Below are 19,155 nucleotides of genomic sequence, written 5' to 3'. Positions count from 1 at the left end.
AGTACACAGGCAGGAAGCAACCTTTACCAGGTTCACGGACACATTAGGCCCTGTATTTTCCAACTGCCTGACCTGCAACCTATCCTACTTCTTTAAGAATTCCCATTTTAAAGACAGAAATGGGGCAGAGATCTTTATCCTAGAAAGAAATCTGTCTCTTCCAAGCATGAGTGGCACGTGGAGAGCCCAAGAGGAAAAACAGGAGTGGGCCACGTGGTCCCATTTTACACATTACTCGGAGGGAAAGCCCGCGGTTAGGTAGGAAGTATTGAAAGTGCTTCAGTTCACTTACCTTGGCCATGCCTCCTGCCTGTGCGGTGTTCAGCCCCGCGTGACCAGTCATTTGCGGGGAAACCTGGGTTAGGGTCTCAGCCAGCACACTGCTCGTGGCGCCCTGCAAGGCTGGAGTAGGGTACGGCATTCCAGCTCCCCTTCCTCTGCCGGCAGCCCCAAGAGATCCATTCATGACTTGTGCCTGCCCTTGTGAAGCCTGATTAATTAAGCTATGGCCAGAGTTACTATTGAGGAGGCCCGGGTGGGTCTGGTTAAAGTTAGCATTCATGCAGATACCAGGTCCAGTCTGTGACGTGGCAGGGCTGCTAGTCGCCAGCCCCACTTGCTTTTGTGCTTGAGGATTCAGTGCTTGGGAGGCAGGGGGGGTGGGCCCAGAGGTGCTGGCTGCCTGTTTGGGCAGGCTGGGGGCTGAAGAATCTCCCTGGCTCAGAGGGCTCTTGCCCATGGCACTGAGGCTGGCCATGTTCGCACTGTTCGGCTGCCCTTGAGCCTGGCCACCCAGGCCCTGCTGCACGGGGCTGCTGGCGCTCACATTTCCTATTCCTGGGTTGATACTAGAGCCGCTGCCTCCTCGTAGAAGCTCCGACAGTTGTTTATGTTTGGAAGCAGCATCTGGAACAAGGTTCCCACTGTTTAAAAGGCCTAATTCTCCTCCATTGGGTATCAGCTCATCAGGAAGATCATTTTCCAAGTCAAACAATGATCCAAAATCTAGAAATTAAACAGAAATGGAAATGAGAAACTAAGCAACCTTTACAGCTCTCCAACTGCCATGTTTCTATGATCTTAACCTAATGGGGCATTCAGCACGAACACTAGCATGTCTCAGGAGTCATGTCATTAGCCAGGTGTGGTAGTGCATGCCAGTAATCCCAGCTACTCGGGAAGCTAAGGCAGGAGAATAGCTTGAACCTGGGAGGCGGAGGTTGCGGTGAGCCAAGATTGCGCCACTGCACTCCAGCTTGGGCAACAAGAGCGAAACTCCGTATCAAAAAAAAAACCAAAGAGTAATGTGAAAATGATTTACAAGTTTGTTTGGGAAAATAAAAAAAGAAAAAACATCCTTCAAATTCTGAAGACGGAAAAGTTAAACAGAGATGAGAAGGACAGCCCTACTGTATTTATCATATTCTAAAACAATAATTAAATAGTGTGGTGTTAAGGGCAAACTCAGATATACAAATTAAAAGAAAACAATGGGAAGACACCAAATTCACTGAATTATAATTTTAAAATGCTTTTAAGAACGTATGTGTGGCTGGGTGCGGTGGCTCATGCCTGTAATCCCAGCACTTTGGGAGGCTGAGGCAGGCGGATCACCAGGTCAGGAGAGCGAGACCATCCTGGCTAACACGGTGAAACCCCCGTCTCTACTAAAAATACAAAAAATTAGCCGGGCGTGGTGGCGGGCACCTGTAATCCCAGCTACTTGGGAGGCTTAGGCAGGAGAATGGCGTGAACCCGGTGGGTGGAGCCTGCAGTGAGCCGAGATCGTGCCACTGCACTCCAGCCTGGGAAACAGAGTGAGACTCCGTCTCAAAAAAAAAAAAAAAAAAAAAAAAAAAAAAGTATGTGTGTAAAAAAGTAACTGGGCATTGACTTAGATGAACAGCAATTTGGGGACAATAAAGCCAATCTTAATTACTTTTTTTTTTTTTTTTTTGAGACGGAGTCTCGCTCTGTCGCCCAGGCTGGATGGAGTGCAGTGGCGTGATCTCGGCTCACTGCAAGCTCCGCCTCCCAGGTTCACACCACTCTCCTGCCTCAGCCTCCCAAGTAGCTGGGATTACAGGCACCCACCACCATGCCCGGCTCACTTTTTGTATTTTTAGTAGAGACGGGGTTTCACCGGTTAGCCAGGATGGTCTCTATCTCCTGACCTCATGATCCACCCGCCTCAGCCTCCCAAAGTGCTGGGATTACAGGTATGAGCCACCGTGCCAGGCCAATTACATTATTTAAAAGTTAAAATACAAGAAATAAACTAGCTTTAACGCAAAATGAAATCAGTGATTTCTTAAAGTGTTGAAGCTGCAGGAAATGATAATAAAGACATACACAGAAACTACAAAGAGTTGAAAATAAGAGCCTAAAAGTATTTGTAGTATATGAAAAGGGTAAATGTCAATCATACAGGAAGATGAGTAGCACACTGAGTCCTGACTATAAATGGACAAGGGACATAAGCAGGTCTTCACCCCAAACGGAGATAAAACACTAAAGAAAATAATCTGTCCTTCCTGATAAGGAAACAAATGGGAACTAAAACAACCCCGTTTTTCTGGTCCCTTTCAAAGTTACTTTTCTCTGAAGCGTGGCCTACACATGTCATCTCTACCCTCTCATTTCCCACGCACTCTAACCCACAACGGCCAGGCTATTCATGTATGTGCAAAGGAAGAGGTATGTAGAAATATGTTCGTCTTAGTATTATCTGTAGCATCCAAAAAATAAAAAGCACAAAAAATACCCAGAGGCAGTTTTTCCTAGTGGTTACAGACTAGACTGGGGCTGCCCACACTGGACTCCAGCCCTGCCTCCAGCTCCCCATTCATTAGTGATGTGACCTTGGTAGGTTACTCAGCCTTTCTTTGCCTCAGTTTCCTCATCTGGAAACTAGGGTAACAATGGCCCCTACACCTCATAAGACTGTTGTGAGGACCAAATGAATAAATAAGTGTAAAACATGACTGAGAACAAACAGTGCCTATGGGTGGTAAATGCTAAGTATTGTCTATTATTATTACTGCTATCCGTAACAGGAGGTTTAATAAGGTGCTGTATAATACTTTAAAACACCAGGCCGGGCGCGGTGGCTCACGCCTGTAAGGCCAAGGCGGGTGGATCACGAGGTCAGGAGATTGAGACCATCCTGGCTAACACGGTGAAACCTGTCTCTACCAAAAATATAAAAAATTAGCCAGGCGTAGTGGCAGGCGCCTGCAGTCCCAGCTACTCGGGAGGCTGAGGCAGGAGAATGGCGTGAACCTGGTGGGTGGAGCTTGCAGTGAGCCGAGATGGCACCACTACACTCCAGCCTGGGAAACAGAGTGAGACTCCATCTCAAAAAAACACAAAAAACACCATACGTCGGCCAGGCAAGGTGGCTCATGCCTGTAAATCCCAGCACTTTGGGAGGCCGAGGCAGGCAGACGATCTGAGGTCAGGAGCTCAAGACCAGCCTGGCTAACATGGCGAAGCCCTGTCTCTACTAAAAACACAAAAATGAGCTGGGTGTAGTGGCAGGCGCTTGTAATTGCAGCTACTCGGGAGGCTGAGGCAGGAGAGTTGCTTGAACCTGGGAGGTGGAATTTGCAGTGAACTGAGATATCGCCATTGCACTCCAGCCTGGGCAACAAGAGCGAAACTCTGTCTCAAAAAACAAACAAACAAAATACACACACACACACACACACACACACACACACAAGAAAAGAAAATTAAAACCTTTTTTCTGCTTGGTGGCAGACCCTAATGTCTGCTCACCCAATACCCCTGGCCCCATGCTGCTGGCAACACCCACATGATCTGAGGTGGCTGCCTGGGAGGTTCCTCTGAGGAACCTTCCCTGGCCACAGGAGGGAGAGTGACCAGATAAGCCCACCACCATGATCATGTTCCCCTTTGCAGGTGACACAATCTCAGCTAAGGGAAGCTGAAGGTACACTGAACCAGGCCCATTGTGGAAAATGTGTTCCTTCCTCACAGTAACGGATGCTCAAAAAGAAATCTCCCTCCTCTTCTTCACCAGATCTCGTCATGGGTGGGTGACAACCACCCTGTAGCCAGAAGAGCAGACACCACTTGCACGCTAAGGATGGCCGTAGCCAAAAACACAAACACCTGGGGTGGGTAGATCATCTCTGAACTGCTGAGTGATGCAACCCTAGTACTTCCTCACCTTCAAACTTCATGTTATGTGACAAAATACACTTACTATCACTTAAGCCATTTTAGCAGGAGTTTAACCTCACCCTAACCCTAACAGACCCATCATGTCTATGGAAGAAGTTCAAACACTTTCTCATGGCACGTGAGGCTATCTTCTCGGCCTTCCTTTACAGAACACCGGATGCCCCCTACTTTCCAGCCACAACACTGAGAGCTGGCACAGGCATTGCGAATCTTTCTTCTTGAATCTCTCGTTATAAAGCTCACCTCAGTTCCCACTCAGATTAAACACAGCAACTATGAAGACTTTCTTTAGGCTGCCCCTGCAGAACAGACCAGTGCCTCTTGTCAGTCTAGAAAACCATGTCTAACACACACTTGTTATCTGTTGTCTTCCCACCTGTCTATAAGGAATGAGGTGTGATTTAGAAGTGTGTACATGCATGCAACACTTTTTGCAGAAAAACTGAGACTGAGAGTAAGTTGCAGACAAAATGACACTGTTCTCCTAAGTACTTCAGTACATATCTCCTAAGAACATCCTCTTACATAATCACAGTATGCATGTGCAACTCAGGAAGTGTAACACCGATACAATACTGAATATACTGCCCTTACTCAAATTTTGCTGGTTGTCCCAATAATGATCTTTATCATACATCTGTCTCTTCAAAATGACATGTCCTGTAGCCATGAGATTACAAGATCCAAGATCTAATTCAGCATCATGGTGCATTTAATTGTCATGTCTTTGTCACCTTGTTTAATCGAAAAAGGATCAAAGGTTCCCTGGCCTTTGTCTTTCGTAACTGACATTTTATTCTTATTTATTTATTTATTAGACAGAGTCTTGCTCTGTTGCCCAGGCTAGATGGAGTGCAGTGGCACGATCTAGGCTCACCGCGACCTTTGCCTCCCAGGTTCAAGCAATTCTCCAACCTCAGCCAGAATAGCTGGGATTACAGGCGTGCGCCACTGCACCCGGCTAACGTTTGTATTTTTAGTAGAGACGGGGTTTCGCCATGTTGGCCAGGCTGGTCTCGAACTCCTGACCTCAGGTGATCCGCCCGCCGAAGCCTCCCAAAGTGCTAGGATTACAGGCGTGAGCCATTGCACCTGGCCATAACTGACATTTTTGAAGAATAGAGGCCAGTTGTTATTGTAGAAGGTCCTTCAATTTGGGGTACCTCCTCATGGTTACAGGACATGTCATTTTGAAGAGACAGGAATCTGATCCAGGATACAGCAGACAGTTCCATGAGGGCACAGGGCCTGTACTGGTGAAATAGGTCTCAACATGCTTCTGAGGGTCCCAATCCATAGTTTTTACGCTATTATGCTATCCTAAATTTGGAGATTCACTGAGGTGTCCAGATATGAAGACTGTACACTATTTATTAAATATTTATTAAAAAGTCCTCTCTATCATAACTACTGTTTTGTTTGTTGCCCTCCAGGCTTTGTCCACCTGCACACACACATGTACTCAGTACTCCTTAATAAATATTTTTGTCCAACCCAAATGATAAACGTTTGAGGTGGATATCCTAATTACTATGATTTGCTCATTATGCATTGCATGCATGTTACAAAATATTCTGTACTCCCTTAATATGTACAATTATTACATGTCAACTACAAATAAAAGGAAAAAAGAAAATATGTACCCCCCAAATAACAACTTTTTATTTTTTATTTTATGTTTTAGAGATAGGGTCTTGCTCTGTCACCCCTGTGCAATGGAACAATCACAGCTCACTGTATCCTCGAACTCCTGGACTCAACCAATTCTCCCGCTTCAGCCCCTACAGCTGGGACCACATGTGTGCCCCACCACAAACAGCTCATTTTTTATTTTATTTTTAATTAATGAATTAATTAAATAATTATTTTGACAAGGTCTTGCTCTGTCACCCAGACTGGAGTGCAGTGAAGTTGTAGGCTCAATGCAGCTTCCGCCTTGCACCAAAACACCCACCTAATTTTTGTACTGTTTTGTAGAGACAGGGTTTCGCCATGTTTCCCAGGCTTGCCAGCTAATTAAAATTTTTTTTGTAGAGATGGGGTCTTGCTATGTTGCCCAGGCTGGTCTCAAACTCCTGGCCTCAAGAAATACTCCCACTTCAGTCTCCCAAAGCACTGGGATTACAGGCATGAGCCACTGCAGCCCAAAATAACTACTTTTAAAAATGCAGTGTTGCCTAACTGATGAGCATGAAAATGAAACTTCACCTAAACCAGGAAGTGGAGCCATTACATTAGAGATGAGCTCTCCTTCCTTTCTGTCCAGGGCGACGATGAAGAGACCGTGTCAAGCACCGTAACCCAGAAGCAAACAAGTGCCAAATATTTTGTATTCAAGTTTGGAAAAATCTGCAAAAGGCGACCTAACTGGCTATTTTGAACATCCCTAAGCACTCTTCCTAGGAGAGGGAGGCCAGGCCACAGAAAAGCAGACAAACTCAGAGGGTAGTTAGTGAAACCCAGCAAGGCTGGCCTCAGTGTAGGCCAATGGGAACAGAACATCTGGAAGCTGAGCACAGGAGTTCAAATCCTGCATCCTTAGGCAAACTGCTTCATCTCTGCATCTTCATACCCTCACCGGGAAAACAAGGGTACCAACACCCCAGAGTTAGAAAATTCCCCATCATCCTGCCACTCTCAGAGCTATCAGTTTTCATTTGTGGTTTATTCTAGTTCTTATCAAATTTACAGGCAAGTTTCATAGTTGTAAGCAGGGCTTCCGTCCTGGGCTAGTGTTTTTGTTTTTCACTGGTCTGCTACACTCTAACCACCATGACCACTTTTTCATCTTATTTCAGTCCAAATACATATACCAGCTATTTGGGTGAAGGGAGAGTTAGACCAATTCTTCTTCTGTAATTCACCATATGAATATGTGTAAAGCCAAATATACAGGTGTGGCTTTTTAAAAGACAAGATAGGGCGCACACATAGTCGTACCATCACCCTTCTGTTTACCACTGTCACCATATTTCCATATTCCCTAGTTCAAAAAAACTGACAAAGGGGAGTGAGGAAGGTAGGCCAGGATATTGCAACACAGCACAGCTTTGCTTTCTACACACCAAAGTGTCCCAACACATGGGTTGAGCAAGAGCAATCTGTATCATCGGAAGTTCCTAAGGTTCACGATTGACAGCGATCCAGTCCCAGGTAAGCCCTCTTCTCTCTGTCACCAGGGGCCCAGGAGAATGCAAAGAAAAGGAGACTGTGGGCACCCTGCACCCAGGGCGTTTGCACCTCAAGGAGATTTCCCCAGCCGATGTCAAATAGCAAACACTGCCTGTCATACTTCCATAGCTAGGGACAGGAAATTTTCTCTTTTGGAGCTTCCTGGCAGCCAACCAGGACGCTACCCCTTTCATTAAGCTGAAATGAGAGAAAAAAGAGAGGGTACACACTTCCCCATTTCTATCACACTCACACGAGGCTGGGAAGACCCAGTGAGGAATGAGGAAAATAGTGGGGACTTGGGAAGGAGAAAGTTACGGCCAAACTCAGCCAGCCTCAGGAAAGGCAAGCTGTTTACCAAGCAAGGTACAGAGGACATTCACTTCTATACTAGGAAACCCAAGCCGGCAGTCTGCACGCAGAGACTGTTAGGTGGGGATCACTCCTAAACACTGAAAGACAAATGGTACCTGCATCTGTTCCAGGATCCATTTTTTTTTTTTTTTTTTTTGAGACGGAGTATCGCTCTGTCGCCCAGGCTGGAGTGCAGCGGCGCGATCTCGGCTCACTGCAAGCTCCGCCTCCCGGGTTCACGCCATTCTCCTGCCTCAGCCTCTCCGAGTAGCTGGGACTACAGGCACCTGCCACCATACCCGGCTAATTTTTTGTATTTTTAGTAGATACGGGGTTTCACGGTGGTCTCGATCTCCTGATCTCGTGATCCGCCCGCCTCGGCCTCCCAAAGTGCTGGGATTACAAGCGTGAGCCACCGCGCCTGGCCCCAGGATCCATTCTTAATAACGATGATCAGAAATCAGCATTTCACCTTAAGCAAGGAATGAACTACTAGAATCAAACACCAGGTGGGTGGCTAAATCAATCTGTGTAGCCAATAACATTTGAAAACAGTCTCATCTGAAAAAAATTTCAAAGCCATCAACCAAAGTACCCACAAAACACACCTTTCTTCAGGTTTTCTACAGCCTCCTCTTCCATAATACCTTATTTTCTTCTTTGAATTCCACTTGAAGCCCCAAATTATTTGTACTGACAGGACTGGTTTATCACACCTTCTCCTGGAAATAAGAACTCTTTTATGCTCCTACAGACACAATGTGTTAAAATTATGCTAACAACTTCACATTATAACGCGCATGAGGCTGTAAGCTCCCTGAAAGCAGGGATCCTGTCTTGCTTATCTACTCAGTGTCTAGCATAAAATGCTTTGTATGTACTAGGCACTCAATAAACTCACGTGCTGAATGAGTGCACAGATTATAAAGGATACACAGTATCAACAAGCTGCTTGTCTAGTCAAAGATATAAAGCAGTAATCTCAATGTTTACTACTACTTTCTGAAAACAGAAACAATAATGAATTCTCTAGAAATATTACACTGACTCATCTTTCTCTTTAAGACTTTTTCCTATTGCCCTCTTTACCTTTTAGGGGACCACCCAAGTATATTTCACTCTTTGGCTACAAACTCAGCATCAGTGAACCCCAACCCTAGAACTGATACACAGATTAAATGGCATAATGTAGAATGAGCAACAGTAGTGTGAGAAATAAGCATGTAAGAGTTCAGATGCTGTTTTGTGATGTGTTCATACTTCTCTGCTTTCCCTCCCACACATATTTTATCTTCCTCACCCACTCCTAATTTCTCTCTCACATCCCTATTTCCTGTGAAAAAGGTCTCCTTTCTTTAGATTTTTTTTCATGGTTTCTTTAGATTGTCTTCTGCGTTACTTCCGTAATACTGTGACTATGTATTTGGTCTTCCACCCTATCTCCTGGCATACAACTCCTAAAATCCTTAGTCTCCAAAACAGAATTTTTTTTTTTTTTTTTTTTTGGCTCTGTCACCTACGCTGGAGCGCAGTGGCACGATCTTGGCTCACTGCAGCCTCTACTTCCTGGATTCAAACAATTCTCCTGCCTCAGCCTCCCAAGTAGGTGGGATTACAGGTGCATATCACCACACCCGGCTAATTTTTTGTATTTTTAGCAGAGATGGGTTTCATCATGTTGGCCAGACTGGTCTAGAACTCCCAACCTCAGGTGATCCACACGCCTCGGCCTCACAAATTGCTGGGATTATAGGTGTGAGCCACCACACCCAGCCAGTAATGTCTTTTCGTATGCTCACGAATTGACTGATGGCTGGCAGCTCCTAGGTAGCTTCGGATAGGAGCTGGTCACCAGGAAGACCAAGGCATGACTGATTAGAGGACTGGGACTTTTGGCCCATCCTTAATTTCCAGGGAAGGGAGAGATGCTAAAGTTTAAGTTGATCACCAATGGCCAATGGTTTAATCAATCATGCCTATATAATAAAACCTCCATAAAAACCCAAAAGTAGAGGGTTCAGAGAGCTTCCAGATAGCTGAACACATGGAGGTTCCTGAAGAGTGGCACACCTGGACGGGGCAAAAAAGCTACATGGCCCTCTCACAAGCCTTGCCCTATCACCTAATATTCAGTGGTATCCTTCATAATATCTTTTACAATAAAAAACCAGTAAACATGTTTCCTTGAACTCTGTCAACCGCTCTAGCAAATTAATTGAACCCAAGGAGGGGCTTATGGGAACCCCATTTATAGCCAGTCAGAAGCACAGGTAAAACAACTAGGGGCTTGCAAATGGCAGGGTGCGGGGGCAGTCTAGAGGACTGAACCCTCAGCCGTGGGATGTGACACCATCTGCATGTCAGGTGGTGTCTGCTGCAGCACTGAGTGCTTACTCGGTGTATGTGTGTGGCTGGGGGCATCTCCACAAATCTGGCCCCACAAGTGTTCTGTGTCGACTGTTGACACTGAGTATAGGAATAAATGAGTATAGGAGAAACTTGATTTTTCCCTACATCCTCAGACTTGTACTATAGCCCTGACTACTCAAATGCTTCTATTAAATCTTTCAAAAGCTAAACATTTTTATTCACCTATTTACCTACCCTCAAAAAACTTCCAAAAGGAATTTTTTTTAAGAGATGGGGTCTGTGTTGCCCAGGCTGGAGCACAGTGGCCATTCACAAGTGTGATCATGGCTCACTGTAGCCTCAAACTCCTAAACTCCTGGACTCAGGCAATCCTCCTGCCTCAGCCTCCCAAGTAGCCAAGACTGCTGCTATGTGCCACTGTGGCTCCAAAACAATTTTTAATTTCTAAGTTAACACTGGACACAGGAAGAGGTAATGCATATGTTAACTGGCTCAATTTAGCCAATCCACAATGTATAGATATTTCAAAACATCATGTTGTATATGATAAATACATACAATTTTTATTTGTTAATTAAAATTTGAAGGAAAAAAACTACATACAAAAAACTTGATCCAGCAAGGGCAAAGTATCCTGGAAAAGTTCACTTCTAGAGATGAGGAATCTAGAGAGTGGTGGAAGGATTCACAGTGTTGTTATTATTGTTAAATGACCTGGAGGCCACACTAGGCTCTTGGTGTGTTTACTGATCTATTACTAATTAGACACTACGGACACAGGAAGTGCAGTCTGGTGTAATGAGAAGAGTACTCAACCAAGCCCTGGTTCAGATTACAGCTGTCACCACAGCTACTGCCTCCCTGTGTACCCCTCCTTAGCTCTAAAATGGAAGGACAGCTGGGTGCAGTGGCTCACGCCTGTAATCCCAGCACTTTGGGAGGCAGACGGGTGGGTCACCTATGGTCAGGAGTTCAAAACCAGCCTAGCCAACACGGTGAAACCCAGTCTCTACTAAAAATACTGAAAATTACAAAAAATTAGCCGGGCGTGGTGGCAGGTGCCTATAACCCCAGCTACTCGGGAAGCTGAGGCAGGAGAATCACTGGGAAGTGGAGGTTGCAGTGAGCCGAGATCGCGTCACTGCACTCCAGCCTGGGCAACAAGGGCAAAACTCTGTCCCAAAAAAATTAAATAAAGAAAAGGACAATAGCACCTGCTTCACAGGATCATTGATGAAAGAATTAAACCATACAGCATTCAGCACTGAGCCTGGCATGCAGTAAGGACTAAAAAAAATTAGTCATTATTATCACTGTCCCAATCCCATCTCCCAAGGCACCTATGAGAGCTGAACCAGCCAAAACCTGTAAGAACCTGGCACCCCAGGGCTGGTACAGAGCAGGCGCTCAACAGCCACTACTTATCAATGGTAGTGACTTGCTAATAAACTCAACCCTGCTGATCTGTGGCAATTCTAGTAGAATTAAAGGTTACTTTGCTTTGAAAGTTCTTGGGGATTATGCAAATAAATATAATGGAACAACTCTCCACACCAAAAAAAAAAAAAAGGGAAAAGCTGTTTTATTAATATTTATGCCATCGTAAGTAATTTTTATCTAGGCATTTAAACAAGTTCCCAAAAGACATCTAACTTTTTTTATTTTTTTACAATGACTATTAGGAAATAATTAAAGCAACCTCCTTCTAAAATCTTCCGTAATTCAGGCTTCTTTTATGCAGACACACCAACCCCTAATTAGAACAGAATAATGAGTTGTACTTCATTCTGAACAGTGATCTGATCTTGAGTAAGCCTTGCCCCTCCTCAGAATCACTGATCTACTGAAGAGCCAGAGAGCTCGGCTGGCAGCCCCCACCCTCCCCTCCCCTGCAGAAGGAAGCGAGTCAACACTGCTCAGGGGCCCTCACTCGGTGCAGGACCGGCTAGGTTTGAGACTAGAATAGAAGTCGGCCTCCCCAGAGGACTGTACTCTAATTGAGGAAGACAGCCAATGGACACCAAGTCACAAACTTAAATTAACACATGTCATATTTTACATCCAAGTGGAATAAGGTAGTGAACAAAAGTAGGAAAGGCTTCAAATAAGAGGCAAACTCTGAACAGAACTTTAGAAGAAAAGGACACTGACAACTCCAGAGAGGCAGGGACGGAAGACAGCAAGGCGGGTAGGCAGAGCTGGCTGCTCTGCCGTGGGGAGCTTCAAGGGAAAAACTCCACGACAGCAGGAGCCCCAGGGTAAGGTACAAGTTCCACAGGGTGGGAAGGGCCTCACTATGGTAGGCAGGCTTGCTCTATCGCCCAGGCTGGAGTGCAGTGACACAATCTCGGGTTATTAAATTTGGGTTTAATAAACCGAATTGTCTTAAAGCCCTTAACACAGCACTTACATTTATACTAGAGCCTAGAATTTGGGTTTTCTTGTTTTCCTGTCATATGCTGTGTTTTGTATGATGAACGATATTTAAGTGGACATTAACAATGATCTTCCCCAAGGAGTCCATTCTTCATATGTGACATTCTAGTGGGGTTCTTCCTACTGTATCAGACCCACACACCTACCAAAGTGAGGCTCCTACCACTGTATCGAATACGTACCTACCGAGAGGCTCCTGCCATCTTGGAGTTTTTCCCTTGAAGCTCCCCACCCAGCTCTGCCTGCCTTGCTGTCTTCCGTCCCTGCCTCTGTGGAACTGTCTTTCCTCAGTGTCCTTTCCCTCTAAAGTTCTGCTCAGAGTTTGCCTCTTATTTGAAAGCTAAATTACAGGATAAATGTTCTTCATGTCACAGAAGGGTCCATCCAGGGGGACTCTTTTACATGGAAACCTGCTTAGTAAGTACATTTAGTATGGAAACATCATGAACTTCAAAGTTTGAAGTAAGGGGAAATAAATCAAGCTATGGTATCAGGTTAAACTAACTGAAATAAAAATTCCAAAACCTTAGAAACTGTAATGTAAATCAGAAGGGAAATACCTGATTTATCAAAATGCACTTAATACGATTTTCAAGAATGCTACCTGGAAAAGGTAAAATCTACTTTGCATAATTGATTAGAAAATTTTAGCTTTTTTATTCGTTCTCAAATGCACTTCATGGCTGTACTCTGTATCAGGTATCAAAAAACATCCTGCTTCACTGAATGATTACTATTTACCTTCCATTTAAAGAACCCAAGCAAGACAGGGCCAGGCACAGTAGCTCACGCCTGTAATTCCAGTATTTTAGGAAGCCCAGGCAGGCGGATCACCTGAGGTCAGGAGATCAAGACCAATCTGGCCAACATGGTGAAACCTCGTCTCTACTAAAAATACAAAAATTAGCCGAGCGTGGTGGTGGGTGCCTGTAATCCTAGCTACCTGGGAGGGTGACACCGGAGAATTGCTGAACTCGGGAGGCAAAGGCTACCGTGAGCCGAGATCACGCCACTGCACTCCAGCTTGGGCGACAGAGCAAGATTCTGTCTCAAAAAAAAAAAAAAAAAAAAAAACCCTAGACAGTCCTTATTCAAAGTTCTTTGTCACCTGGGACCCTAAACTGTCCTGGAAATGCAGCCAGTCTATTTTTATTTGGTGCACTTAGCAGTCACAGGGAAGTGCCATTCCCAGACAGCCAAGAAAATGTTATTTCCTCAACACGGTTTGCGTGCTGCCTCCCTCAAGGGTGGGATGGAAGGTGGCTGTCATAGCAGCCAGCTGCCACCAGAACACAGTAATGACCCAGCAGCCCCTACACGTTAGCCCAATTATCTGGGACAGGGGAGCAAAGACGGGTTGTTTACCACCACCACAGCTGAGAGGCGCACCAGACCCCGGAGAGGTGCTATAGTCAGCTGCCTGTCCACCCTGCTTACAGGGAGAGGATTCTCCAGCCAAGAACAGTCCTGGAGGAAGAAGAATGTGGGGGCTGAGCTAGGATCTAGCCTTTGCAGAAGCAGCCCCAGACCCCAGATTCCCAGCCACCTCAGACTCCCCAGCCATACCATAAGAACAAGCAAATGGACATCCAGAGACCAGGTCCTTTGCCCTAAATGCTGTGAGATGTAGCTGGCAGGAGGCAACAAGAAGTCAAGAAAGGGGGAAAGAGCATATTCCAGACGTGAAAGCAGACTTGGAAGTGCCAGTCCATGTACAACACGTGGAGGCGTGTGGGCTATTTGAGAGCCACAAACAGAAAATGAATGCCTTAAAAAAAGTATGCCAGGACCAGGTATGGTGGCTCACGCCTATAATCCTGGCACTTTAGGAAGCCGAGGCGGGTGGACCGCTTGTGTCCAGTAGTTCAAGACCAGCCTGGGCAACATAGCAAAACCCAGTCTCTACAAAAAAAAGCACAAAAATTAGCCAGGCATGGTGGCACATGCCCGTAGTCCTAGCTGCTCTGGAGGCTGAGGTGGGAGGATTGCTTGAGCCCGGGAGATTGAGGCTACAGTGAGTCAAGATCACGTCACTGCACTCCAGCTTGGGTGACAGAGTGAGACCCTGACTCAAAATAATACTAATAAGGTACACCATAAAATGAGAATTCAGAAACAACTGAGAAGCACAACATGATGGAGAATCACAAGCTGAAGAACAACCTTAGTGTTACTCATTACAGACTATGCTGATAAAGAATATCCGTGGCTGGGCACGGTGGTTCACACCTGTAATCCCAGCACTGTGAGAGGCCAAGGTGGGCAGGTCACCTGAGGTCAGGCGTTTGAGGCCAGCCTGGCCAACATGGCGAAACCCCTCCTTTACTAAAAATACAAAAATTAGCGGGGCATGGTAGCGCATGCCTGTAATCCCAGATGGCTGAGGCACCAGAATCGCTTGAACCCGAGAGGTGGACACTGCAGTGAGCCAAGATTGTGCCAATGCACTCCAGCCTGGGCGACAAAGCAAGACTCCGTCTAAAAAAAAAAAAAAAAAAAAAAAAAAAAGAATATCTGCAACACACCTAAGCAATGTATACACGGAGAATGTATGTGCTGCTTTTCACATTTTAAGACTCTACCAACACACAGGCTCTTGAAGGAAAATTTGCTATGATCAAAACTATAAATGCATATGCCTTTTAACCACTAATTCCATTTCTATGAATCTGTTCCATAGATTTGCTTGTCCGCATAACTTTACAAGGCTATTCATTAAAGCACTGTTTGTGGGAAGACAAGACTGGAAATAACCTAAATGTCCATCAGTGGGGAGAGGATTAAAGCAATTATGGCACAGCTCACATAATGGAATGGTAGGCAACTATAAGAAGACAATAAAGGTATGCAGCTATGTGTACACTATGCTACCTCAGTTTAGAAGAAAAAGGCAGGAAGGAGGAAGAGAGAACTAAGAGTCAACAGTGTCTGCCTGAATACAGATAAACCCTAGAAGACAGCACTACTTCCAGTGGTTACCTGGGAGGAGCTAGGTGGAGGGAGGCTCTCTCTACAGGTTTTGTCCTCTGAGTTTTCTGAGCCATGTGAATGAACTACTAGTTTAAGTAATTAAAGAAACTATTTTTTTTTTTTTTGAGATGGAGTCTTGATCTGTTGCCCAGGCTGGAGTGCAGTGGCGTGACCTCAGCTCACTGCAACCTCCACAATTCTCCTGCCTCAGCCTCCTGAGTGGCTGGGACTACAGGTGCATGCCATCACACCTGGCTAATTTTTTGTATTTTAGTAGAGAGGGGGTTTCACCATGTTGGCCAGGACGGTCTCAATATCCTGACCTCATGATCCACCAACTGAGCCTCCCAAAGTACAGGGATTACAGGCGTGAGCCCACTGCGCCCGGCCAAGAAACTGATTTTCTTTTAAGGCACCCCCACTGGGGATATACTGGCCTAGGTGATTAACTTCAGCACCAGGTGATAACACCTGGAATGGTTCCCAGTGCTCCAGTTTCCAGTTAGGGTGTTTATGATTTGAGGATAAAATCTGAAATGGGTTCACTATTAGTTCAAAATATATTTAGTGTACAAATAAGTTTAAAAGGCTAGAAAAGAAAGGGCACTTTAAAGAAGAACTTTTCAAAAGTATTTTTTTCTAAAGGGATGTGACAATTGACATGTAACATTTTGTACCCAATGGTCACACAGGGAAATCTGACATTATTTCAAAATACTCAAAAATTAGTTGGCTGTCAGGTCTTGTGGCTTCTAGCAAATCAATGAAGAAACCTCTAATATAAAGATGATGTTAAAAATGGAGATTGTGACAAAGGAAGTGAGGATCAGACGCCACGCTAAAACATTGTCACATTTTCCTATCTCTGGAAGGCACCTCTTAGGGGTAATTTCTACTTTGTTCAAATAATTCTCATTAGAGGTCTAAAGGTTTTGCAACAGGAGTTAACCAAAACTTTGCTTCTCACCATTTAACAGATTCTCTTAATCACAAATATAAAAATAAAAGAATACGAAAACATATATACCCCCAAAATGTTTTGTTTTGAATTTTTTTAACTAGTTTTTCTTTTTTCCGTATGAAAGTAAATACATTTATGGTTTTTTGCTTTGTTAAAAAAAAAAAAAACTCAGAAGAATATAAAATGAAAAACAGCCCCCCTGGCCGGGCGCGGTGGCTCAAGCCTGTAATCCCAGCACTTTGGGAGGCCGAGGCGGGCGGATCACGAGGTCAGGAGATCAAGACCATCCTGGCTAACACAGTGAAACCCCATCTCTACTAAAAATACAAAAAATTAGCCGGACGTGTTGGCGGGCGCCTGTAGTCCCAGCTACTCGGGAGGCTGAGGCAGGAGAATGGCATGAACCCGGGAGGCGGAGCTTGCAGTGAGCCGAGATCGCGCCATTGCACTCCCGCCTGGGAGACAGAGCAAGACTCCGTCTCAAAAAAAAAAAAAAAGAAAAGAAAAACAGCCCCCAAAACATCCTTAGCTCAACCCTGAAAAACAATTTCTAGAGATTTCTTTCTAGAAATTTCCTATATACATCATTAGCATATCTGCTTCTACCCCTAAAAGAGATCTAATTATCATTTTTGCTCTCCTTTGTTTATTGATTCTCAATCTTATCTCCCCTCCTAAGTACCCATCACTCTCCCTCAACTGGATCTGCAACGCCAGGGAACTCAGCTACTCTTCTGATGGAACTTCACTGATTTTACCCTTTCTTTTCTAAAGGATTTCTGAGTCATACTCAGTGTTTTACAATCTCTACATTAATTAATTAAATTACTGAAAAGGTCTGGAGTTAATGAGAATGTTCTTAGAAGTCCTACCAATCAAGAAACTTTATCTGCTTGGTGTTGAAGTAGGTTGCTAACCTACAGATATTTCTATTTCAACTACTAAGCTGGGTAATAAAAACCAGAAGTTTTAAGAATCTATTCCAGGAATTGAGAAACAATAAACACAACTTCTGCGTGAGCTGGCTGCATGACATGCATTTTGATGACAGTAGCAAAACCTCTAATATTCTTTGAGATGACATGGAATTAATTTTAAAAAAACTTTAAGCCTAAGCAACATAGCAAGACCCTGTCTCAACAAAAAGAATAAAAAATTATCTGGGCATGGTGGTGCGTGCCTGTAGTCCAAGCTACTGTGGAGGCTGAAGTGGGAGGATGGCTTGAGCCCAGGAGTTTGAGGCTACAGTGAGCTATAGTCTCACCACTGCACTCCTGCCTAAGTGACCGAGCAAGACTCTGTCTCAAACAAAAAACAAGAAAACTTCAATTATTCCTATTTATATAACATAGTGAAACATTAAAATTGTTTTGTGTTATTTATCTAAATGCAGCACCAAAACATTTTACCACTGAAAAAGAAGATTTAATTAAAAGAAAGCCCAGGCTGAGCATAGTGGCTCACATCTGTAATCCCTAAACTTTGGGAGGCTGAGGTGGAAGGACTGCTCGAGCCCAGGAGCTCAAGACCAGCCTAGGCAACATAGGAAGACCCCATATCTCTACCAAAAAAAAAAAAAAAAAAAAAATTAGCCAGGCATAGTGACATGCACCTGTCATCCTAGCTACTTGGGAGGCTGAGGTGGGATTGCTTGAGCCCAGAAGGTGGACACTGCAGTGAGCTGTCATCACATAACTGCACACCAGCCTGGCGGACAGAGTGAGAACCTGTCTCAAAACAAATAAAAATAAATTTAAAAAAACAGAACAAAGCCTGCATTTCTAATACTAACATTTCCAACAGCTCTGAGATATGTATCAGTCTGAAAGGCACTGATAGTAGAATAACATATAATGGGCTACTTAGGGCAAAAAGAGTAAGAAGAGACCATATTTGCCTGGCTACGCACAGTCCATCTCTAGAATATGTAAGAAACAGCTAACACTGGTTGCCTATGGGGAGGGGAATGACCAGTGACCCCAGAAACAGATAGGAGGAAGGGTTTTCACCAATTACTCTGCTTTTTTGGAATTCTGAACCATAAGAATATATTGTCTACCCAAAAGAACTTAAAAAAACTTTTAAAAGAAAATTATTTCTACAAAAATTTCCTAACATCTTAAATAAGAACATTAGTTCCAGTTCTTAAGCTGCTTTTCATGGGGCCCTTTTCCTGCAAAAAACGGGGCTTAGGAGGGGAAAGCATTGTCTACTCTCCCTACAGACCTGAGCTTGGATGAAAAAACACACCTTGAAAAAGCTAATCTAGACTTCTGGAAAATAAATCAGAAGAGTTCCTCCACTCAGTCTGGACATGGATTTTTTAAAACTTAATTTTGTTTTATAAGCCCTAAAAAAAAAAAAAACCTGGACTCCTTGGTCTGACATTCAAGGCCCTTGGTGACGTTATCTCGCCTTCAGATGCCCAAGCTGATGCTCTACTCACCCTCAATGAGCTCCGGTGTCCTTCCTCCAACAAGCCTCCTGACCACCCAGCCTGAGGCACCCATTTCCTTCTAGTCAGACATCGAGCTCAGGGTGAAATGCTATATGCAATGGTGGGCACCCCGGGACTGCTCACCCACACCACACAACTCAGAGTTCCAGGAGGACAGAAGCAGCTTCTGCCACCACTGTTATCACTACAGCCCAGCAGGGTGCACCACACATAAAATGTGCTTAAA

The 19,155-nt window shown here is 44.6% G+C and overlaps 1 protein-coding gene across 10 annotated transcripts in view; it reads right to left on the bottom strand.

The window, feature by feature from the left end:
- CREBBP (CREB binding protein) overlaps positions 1-19,155 on the bottom strand; it is a 156,472-nt gene that overhangs the window by 126,028 nt on the left and 11,289 nt on the right. For all 10 annotated transcript variants that reach the window (XM_055242835.2, XM_055242836.2, XM_055242830.2 and 7 more), the window contains exon 2: positions 293-1,005. In XM_055242835.2, coding sequence (XP_055098810.1) covers positions 293-1,005 — 713 coding nt within the window. The remainder of the gene's footprint in view (positions 1-292; positions 1,006-19,155) is intronic.

Source organism: Symphalangus syndactylus, chromosome 14 (assembly GCF_028878055.3).
Source record: "Symphalangus syndactylus isolate Jambi chromosome 14, NHGRI_mSymSyn1-v2.1_pri, whole genome shotgun sequence".
Classification (NCBI taxonomy): Eukaryota; Metazoa; Chordata; class Mammalia; order Primates; family Hylobatidae; genus Symphalangus; species Symphalangus syndactylus.
This window is presented reverse-complemented; position numbering and strand designations above follow the sequence as displayed.